Below are 9,611 nucleotides of genomic sequence, written 5' to 3'. Positions count from 1 at the left end.
CTGGTTGGAATAACGTGTTCCTTCCACGCGCTACGTCCGACCAGGGAAACTCCCCCCTGTCAGGTGTAAAGGAGCAACTTGGACACTCAGGCATGAAGGAAGCATGAGTTCAAGTCCGTTGCTCTCCCCTTGTCCCCCATATATGGGGACTAGGTTGGCGGAGGGTGTGTAGAGCCCAGGATCACATTAGATGATTGACACAGGGGTGAAAAATGGGTTACAAAATCGTGGGATAAAAATTATAGATTAAAAAAAGATTTTCTCCTAATTTAGACTGAAATAATTAACCACAATAAGTGAAGGTTGGGGGCCGCATGTGGCCCCCGGGCCACACTAAGTGAAGGTTGGGGTCCACATGTGCCACACAAGAGAGCGAGAACAGAGAGAGAGAGTGGGAGAGAGAGAGAACAGAGAGAGAGAGAGAGAGAGAGAGAGAACAGAGAGAGAGGGAGAGAGAGGGAGAGGGAGAGGGAGAGAGAGAGAGAGCTCTGGCTGGTGAGAAGAAAGATGCTGTAACTTCAAGACCAGCATCTGCAGCCCCATCAGTCCTCACCCTCCCAGACCTCAGCTCCCCCAGAGCTGCTCCAGACCCCCAGGTCACTCCTACACCTGCCATCAGTCCTCATACACCCAGGACACCGGTGTCAATGCAGCGCATTCAGGAGTGTCTTTCCCTCCTCCAAGTAGAGATCATTGAATTCAAAGAGAACAAGCAGTCGGAGTCTGACACAATTCAACAGCTGAAAGAAGACATGAAACCGTTTGAAGAGGAAAACAATATTACATTTGGACAGCTGGGAGAAAACATAAATGAGCTTCACGGAATGAATCAAACTCTCAGACATGAACTGTACCAGATGAAAAAAAGAGTCGGAACAGAGAGACACACACCGTGTCAATCTGGAGGAGAAGGATGCTTAGGATGGAAGCAACACAGCAGCACCCTCCAACTCACACCATAGACACTGGTTCACAGACCAGCACCAGCAGCCATGTAGCACAGACTGGCCCTCCACAGACTGACCACAGCAGCCAGACAGCAGAGTCCAGTCCTCCACAGACTGACCCCAGCAGCCAGACAGCAGAGTCCAGTCCTCCACAGACTGACCCCAGCAGCCAGACAGCAGAGTCCAGTCCTCCACAGACTGACCCCAGCAGCATGGTAACAGAGCCCAGTCCTCCACAGACTGACCCCAGCAGCATGGCAACAGAGTCCAGTACTCCACAGACTGACCACAGCAGCCAGACAGCAGAGTCCAGTCCTGCACAGACTGACCACAGCAGCATGGCTACAGAGCCCAGTCCTCCACAGACTGACCCCAGCAGCATGGCTACAGAGCCCAGTCCTCCACAGACTGACCCCAGCAGCATGGCCACAGAGCCCATACGAACCAGCCATCCACAAAACAACGCAGCCCCTCCAGCCCTGCAGTCAGCTCCTCTCCCAGCCAGAGTAGAGTCAACCACAGAGGAACAGGGACCACGAGGTCACCACCAGCCCCCTGAAACGGCAATCCTCATAAGACTCCAATGGCACATTTATGGAGCACAGGAAGATGTTCCCTCGCCACACCGTGGGGACGTTTTGGTGTCCGCACACTGACAAAGCCCTCCGACTTCTTTGTCACAAAGAACTTTGTCAGAGGCTGTCATCAAAGTGGCTCAGAAAGCGTGCAGGGAGTTTCCTATAGGGCCAACATCACTATCTCTACACTGCTGCCACGGAAGGACTTCCCCTGGGACCGGATCCACAACATAAACCGGGCTGATCACCTCTGGATGTGCAACACTAAACAATGTCAGCATCGCCCATCACCCCACTCTGACATCTGAACACCTTACATGACCACGTTCACCTGGACTGGGAGCATGTATGGATGTTTGCCGAGGACCTGAGAAGGACAGCAGCTGATGGAGAGCGCTCCGACCCACACTCCACCACAGGACCACCCCGGCTCAGCCAGAGACACCAGCACACACCACGCCGGTCAAAGGAGAGGAGCCTGACATCAGACCAGCTGAATAGAGCCCAGCCTACCAGAGATCAACCTACCAGACCCCAGCCTACTAGAACCCAACCTACCAGAGTCCAGCCAACTGGAGACCAACCCAGCAGAATGCCCCCCAATACACATCAGGCAGGCAACAGTGCCAGGCCTCGAGAGCACTTATCTGGAGCATCATAATGCAGGAACACAGCCTGACGCAGTCCAAACTGTGCCACATCCCGGGGAATACAGCCTACATATCCACAGGTAGTAGCCAACAACTCCTCAAACATCGGAGAGGTGAAGCAACTGCTACAACTGATCTTTAGGATTCTTGGGTAAAACTTAATACAGGCTGTTGCTTTGCTCCTTACTAGTTCCCAAGTGTATGCTATGCTTCATGTACTGAAGCGTTTTTGTTACAAATTGAAGGTTCTATTTTTTTTAAATTCTGATTCAGTTTTACTTGCCACTATAATTTATCTATGTTTGTAATTGATTATTAATGCAATCTATATCTATTAGCTCATGGAACATTCAGGGACTGTGCTCCTCGGCTTTTGGGCTGAAGAGCACAGACCCAGAATTCATCTCTAGCATAAAAGGTCAAGATATTGTCATATTATTAGAAACTTGGTGTTGAGATGACACATACACCGGCTGTCCCTCAAACTATAGAGAAATCTCACTACCATCCCTCAAAAACAAACACATACATCTTGGTAGAGATTCAGGTGGAGTTATTGTGTGGTATAAAGAGGATCTGTCATCTCATATACAAATTATTAAAGCATAAAACACACATCTGGCTTAAGCTAAACTAAAATATTGCCAAATGTGATAATGATTTATATATATGTGCGGCATACAACCCCTCCGCTTGAGTCGCCATATTATAATGATAACCTTTTTGATAATCTCCATACAGAGCTAGGGCATTACCAGGCCCAGGGTAATGTCCTACTGGTAGGAGATTTAAATGCTCCAACAGGATGTGAACCTGACATAGTGTATCCTACTGGTAACAATCACATCTTTGGGCAGTCCTCTTTACACCTCAGCCCCACCACCAGACACAGACACAACCTAGACCATGTTGTCAACAAACTGGGGAAAGAGCTTTTACATCTGTGTCGCTCCTTAGGTCTGTATATGCTTAACGGCAGGATGAAGGGGGACTCTTTGGGGAGGTTCACCTATTGTTCAGCTCTTGGGACTAGCGTAGTGGACTATGCCATCACTGACATGGACCCCTACCTCATCAGTGCATTCACTGTTAGACCACAGACCCCTCTATCAGACCACTGTCAAATCAATGTATATATAAAACCAGCTGTACATACAATCACAACACAACCAGAGCCCTGCAAATTACATAAAATACATCACAAATACAAATGGACTCCTGATGGTGAAGTTAGATTTGAAAATGCAGTTACCTCACCTGAAATCTCTGGTTTAATTAACACACTGCTCTCCCAACAGTTTCAACCAAATCAATGGCTGTTAATCAAATAAATCAAATTTACAATAAATCAGCCGATAAAGCAGGACAGCTCTGAATCCAAACAGAGACTGAAAAAGGAAGAGTGGTATGACAAAGACTGCAAAGATATCAGAAAACAATTACGACAGCAGTCCAACCTTAAACACCGCCAACCAAAAGACACAGGCCTGCGCCAAACTTATGTTGAAACATTGAGAGCGTATAAACAGTTAATCAGACATAAGAAGAAACAATATTACGATCAGAAACTAAGGGAAATTGAGGAGTCCATTAACCAAAATCAGTTATTGGAGAGATGGAACAACTTAAAGAGCAAAAAAGAAAACCTGGCATTACAAAATGGAAACATTTGGTAAGACCATTTTGAAAAACTATTTGAGCAAATATCCCCCAAAGATCTCAATCATCAACAAAAACTAATTAGAGACAACTTGACAATCCTAGAATCAACAATAAAAACTAATCAGAACCCCCTCGACTATCCAATCTTAATTAAAGAATTAGAAGACAACATAACAAAGCTTAAATCTGGCAAAGCATGTGGCCCTGACGGTACCAGAGATGTTAAAACACAGCAGCTCTGAGCTCAAACAGGCCCTGGTTAAGTTGTTCAATCACGTCCTTCAGTCAGGTTGCTTTCCTGAGATCTGGAGCCGGGGGCTCATATCCCCACTATATAAGAGTGGAGATAAATGGGGTAGGTGTTTGTTTTGCAGCATCATTAATGCCCGGATGCTGGCCTTCCTTACGGAACACAATGTCCTGAGTAAAGGGCAAATTGCATGTTTCATTGATTTTAAAAAGGCATTTGATTCAATTTGGCAAGAGGGACTATATTACAAAATTATCCAAATTGGTGTAGGGGGTAAAATTTATGACATAATTAAATCAATGTATGTCAATAACAAATGTGGAGTGAAACTTGGTGACAAATCTACAGATCTGTTCACTCAAGGGAGAGGTGTTTTTCAGGGCAACAGTCTGTCTCCAACACTATTTAACATCTACATTAATGATTTAGCATTACTGTTGGAGCAGTCTGGAACCCCCGGCCTAACCCTTGACAATAAGGAAGTCAAATTCCTGCTCTATGCTGACGACGTGGTGTTGCTGTCTCCCACACAACAAGGACTGCAGCAGCACCTGGACCTGCTGGAGCAGTACTGTCAGAACGGTGCCGTGTCATTAGTCAGAAGGTTCATTGTTCCGAAATGACTATCCCTATCTCTAACCCTAACCTAAACCTAACCGCAAGCACGGGAGCAAACCTAAACCTAACCGCAAGCACGGGAGCAGTGCATGTTCGGACTAACGGGACTTCGGATCTATGGGCAGTTTCCGTCAGAACTGGGCCCTGACTGTAAATTTGAACAAATCCAAAATCATGATTTTCCAAAAGAAGGCCAGATCAGGAAAACAAATATCAATTTAAATTAGGAAACACACCATTAGATCACACCCTGTATTACGATTACCTGGGACTTAAGATTAGTGCCTCAGGTAACTTTGGTCTGGCAGTGAATGCACTAAAAGAGAAAGCATGCAGAGCATTTTATGCTATTAGGAGAACTTTTTTATAAAATTGATATCCCCGTTAGAATTTGGATAAAAATATTTGACAGCATTATCCAACCAATTGCTCTCTATGGTAGTGAGGTTTGGGGTCCACTCAGACACCAGGACTACACTAGATGGGACAGACAGTGAGGTTTGGGGTCCTCTCAGACACCAGGACTACACTAGATGGGACAGACATCCCACAGAAACCCTGCATGCTGAATTCTGTAGGTCCATAGTAAACATCCAAAGAAAAACACCAACCAACGCATGCAGGGCAGAATTAGGTCGTTAACCATTAATTAACATCAGGAAAAGAACACTGAAATGTTGGTTACACCTTAAATCAAGCCCCCAAGACAGCCTGGGATTCCAGGCCCTGCAATCCCAGGAGATGAAACCCCAAAAGAGTCCCTTCTGCCAACTAGTCCTTGGACTTATTGATCAGCTACCACAGAACAGTGTCCAGCCTCAACCTCAGACCAGCACTGCTTTGCAACCACTAATTAGAGTCAACCAAATTATTAAACTAATAAAATACACATATCTGGAACATTGGGCCAATCAAACCAAAACTCAAAACAAACTTAATTGTTATCTGTCCCTAAAACATGAATATAAACTGGCTGAGTATCTGTATACGGTCAAAGATAAAAAAACAGAGACAGATCATGACCAAATACAGAATGAGTGACCACAGTCTGGCCATAGAGAAAGGACGACACAAGAAGTCCTACCCAGGGGCGACGATATAGGCGAGGCAGGCGAGGCAGTCGCCTCAGGGCCCGGGGGGGGGGGCGGCCGGCCGGCCGGCCGCTCCGATGCGTGGTAGTAAACTGTATACTCTCTCTCTCTCACTCTCTCTCTCTCTCTCTCTCTGGCGCTCTCTCCCACAAACACGCTGTTAAGTTACCGCAACTAAGACTACATTTCCTGTCAATAATAAGCAGTGTAAAATGTAGTTCATTGGGAGTTAAAGGGTGACGCTTTAATGTGAAGGGCCCTTCACTGCGCCGGCAGGAAATAGAGGGTTTAACCTGGGCTGCTTGGCTGCACGTTAGAGTACTAGAGTAGATGGATTTGCTCCGGTATGTCCGCTGTGGTTGTAAACAGTTGTTAGCCCTGCACTGCAATCGCCTGATAAAGTTGAGTTTTGATTATTTGAACAGTCATAAACAAGACATAAAATTACCACAGGCAAAAGAGGGCAAGATAGATGGAGTAAGGTGGAATACAAACACAACAGCAGCAGCTCCATCCACATGCACTGGAGGTGAGTGAAGTCGCAATGAAAGGAATACCAAGACAACAACAGTAGCCTAATCATACAGATGGACGGACATGACCACGTGAACTTTATCACTTGAATTGAAACATTAAGAGACTATTTAATCAACTTTCCCGAATCCCGAAGCTGTCCCATTCATCACAGCCATGTACAGTAGCCTACAGACAGCAGGCACAAGTGAGTAGCAGCCCTACACCCTCCAGTATGAATAGCTCCGTTAGGAATGAATGGTTATGGACATTTCAACATGTAACGTGATTTTCAATATGCAACCTGTGTATTCATTGCCCCCTCAACTGAGCCACGTTGAGGGGTTTAGTCCGAAGTGGCATTTACGGTTCCGTTCGGCGTCGGGTGCGGGGGGGGGGGGGGGGGGGGGGGGGCGGGCTGTCAATCTCGCCTCAGGGCCCGTGGGACACTCCAGCCGCCACTGGTCCTACCTACCTCCAGAACAGAGAGTCTGTGGTCATTACCTCAGCTGAGGTAGAGACTGAGACACACTTTCTAATTCATTGTAATAAATATAATGATATGAGAACCACATATTTTAATAAATTTGAGTTGTTGATCCCAAAGTTTAAAGAGTTGCATGACAATGACAAACAACTCATTCTGTTGGGAGAGGGACCTGCAGCACATCTGGCTGCACAGTATGTGACTGCATGTCACAAAATGAGGGACATCTCATCTCGACACACCACGGACACATTTAATACTGTACATTTTGACCCGTATGACAGTATTTTCATATTGTATTGTGAAACTTAATGTTCTATTTGCTTGTTTTCTGTTATATTTATTCATTTAATTTTGTTTGGTTCTTTTGTTGAACTTCATGCTTTGGCAATACTGTAGCTATTACATCCATGCCAATAAACCTAATTGAATTGAATTGAAAACAGAGAGAGAGAGAGAGAGCGAGAGAACAGAGAGAGTGGGAGAGAGAGAACAGAGATAGAGAGCAGAGAGAGAGAGTGAGAGAGAGAACAGAGAGAGAGAGAGAGGAGAGAGAGAGTGAGAGAGAGAGAGAGAGAGAGAGAGAGAGAGAACTGTATATGTTTCTTTTCCCTTTTTACCTCCTTTATGATGAAGTCCTGTTCTGTTCTTTGGCTATATAGAAGTGTCTATTGAACATGGTGGACCCTCGTGTAATGCTTGTCCACTCACTGTTTGTCCTTTATCCTATCCTCCCCTATTGAGGAGGGCTTTCTCTCTGTTTGCTCCTATAGACAGCTAGCCCCTCCCCTAGCCCCTCCATTGACAATGAAAGGATACTTCACGCCATGTGGACGAGAAAATACACTTTTCACATAAATGCAGGTGTCATCTTACATTTCATATATCTTGTATAACTATATGAATATAAGAGCGCCCCTCACTTCACACAGGTGTGATGTTTTTTTAGGACAGTCTCTACACACTACTAGTTACGTTGTGCCTTAAACGGTGGTGGTGCAACACACTTTAGTAAGCCACTAGTTACAAACTAACTACTGTTCTGGTGTTGCCTGTCTGTGTTTATTTCTCTCCATGAATATGCCCAAATATGGCCAATGAGATTGTGTGAAATCATTAGCTATCATACAATATGACGTAATCATGCAATGACATCACAACCATATCATTGTTGTTTATAAATAATTGCCCAATACACTAAACATCAGGTAGTGATTTGCAACAAGGAAACCTGAGCTGCCTTCATCCTAACAAGTTCATCCGTAAATTAGTTTTCAACACTCATTGACGGTGGAGCTGCTGTGTGAAATGTTTCACTGGACGATACATCTGGAAGGAGAACATAGGAAGGACCAGGCTGCTGTGGTGGTCGGACACCAGATCTACTGCTTTGGAGGAGACGGAAACCAGATGGATCACATTGAAGTACACGTCTTCAACACAGCTTCTTTATGCTGGAGGAAGTTGACCCCAGGGACCCCTGGAACAGGAGAACCTCACCTTGAGGTTCCCTCCAGGCGCTGGGGTCACACAGCTGTGCTGATTGGAGACACTGTCTACGTCTGGGGATGGAGGACTAACCTAGGTTATAATTACTGCAATGTCCTTCATGCATTTGATGTCGACGCCCACAGATGGTTCAAACCACAGGTTTCTGGGACCGCTCCAGAGGGGCGGTACTACCACTCAGCCTGTGTGTTGGGGAAGGTCATGTTTATCCATGGAGGATTGACCCAGACTGCATCCACTAATGACATCTACAAGTTGGACACCACCACAATGGTCTGGACTTTAATCAACACCAGAGGAACTCCACTTCCTGCTTCATACTGTCACTCTGCTACCATCATCGGAACAAAGATGTTTGTGTTTGGGGGCTATGGGGGTCAGCACCACAACACCATCAGAGTGTTTGACACAGAGACCAACCAGTGGATGAGCACACCTTCTACACAGCATCTTACAAAAGGACACTATGGTCATTCAGCCTTTACCTACAATGGAGAGCTGTGCATATTTGGTGTCTTGAGCAATAACCACTACTTCAATGATCTGTGGAGATTCAACCCAGAAACCTTCTCCTGGAAGAAGGTTGAGCCCAAGGGGAAACGTCCACATAACCTGAAGAATATGTGCTGTTGCATGGTGGGAGATCGTGTCATCCTCTTTGGAGGAGACGACACCCCAGGTGACCTGTATGTCTTAGACTTCAGTCCTAGCCTCAAGACATTATGTAAGCTAGCAGTTATTCAGTACGGTCTGGATCAGTCTGGACTCACACACAACATCAGGTGGGAACTGGCAGCCATGACTGGCAACAGAAGCTGAGAAAATAACATAGTCCTCTAAACAAAGGGCATTAAGCAACTAGTCGACTAGTTTACTAGTAAATACACTAGTCGACCTTGTTGGTACTACCGTACTAGTTGACTAGTTGATTTTTTTTTTTTTTTTTGTAGGCCTCAAGATCAGGTATAATAGTATAGTTATAGTCACCAATGTACACTGTTTTTACAAATATGTATTTAAAAAAAAAAAGTAAGTACAGTAAACTAGTAAAAATGACTAGAAGTGAATTCCCTGTCACGACTGGGCAGAAGATAGAATCCAAATGCAGGAGCCACAGGCAGGAAAGTTCAAATTGACTTATTTATTAATCAAACAAAGGTAAAGCTTAAAACAAAAAGAGTAGTCATGCAAACAGCAAAGAACAGGTCCAAAAAGCACAAAACGCAAACTGTTAAAAAGTACAAAAGTCCAAAACAGTCAACAGAAGTCCAAAATGCTAACTTACAAGAAGCTCAAAGCATAAGTC

The 9,611-nt window shown here is 45.2% G+C and overlaps 1 protein-coding gene across 1 annotated transcript; it reads left to right on the top strand.

The window, feature by feature from the left end:
- Nucleotides 1-2,185: 2,185 nt before the first annotated feature.
- Nucleotides 2,186-9,124, top strand: LOC310867061 (kelch domain-containing protein 3-like; the record flags this gene model as incomplete). The annotated part of the gene is made up of 3 exons (XM_083776855.1): nucleotides 2,186-2,288; nucleotides 4,517-4,660; nucleotides 8,331-9,124. The coding sequence occupies 3 exons, from the start codon at nucleotides 2,186-2,188 to the stop codon at nucleotides 9,122-9,124; spliced, it is 1,041 nt and encodes a 346-aa protein (XP_083632981.1).
- Between the last annotated feature and the right edge of the window lie 487 nt (nucleotides 9,125-9,611).

Source organism: Protomyctophum parallelum (genome assembly GCF_964188405.1).
Source record: "Protomyctophum parallelum genome assembly, chromosome: 11".
Classification (NCBI taxonomy): Eukaryota; Metazoa; Chordata; class Actinopteri; order Myctophiformes; family Myctophidae; genus Protomyctophum; species Protomyctophum parallelum.
Note: the sequence above shows the minus strand (reverse complement) of the source record. Positions and strands in the feature narration are given on the sequence as shown.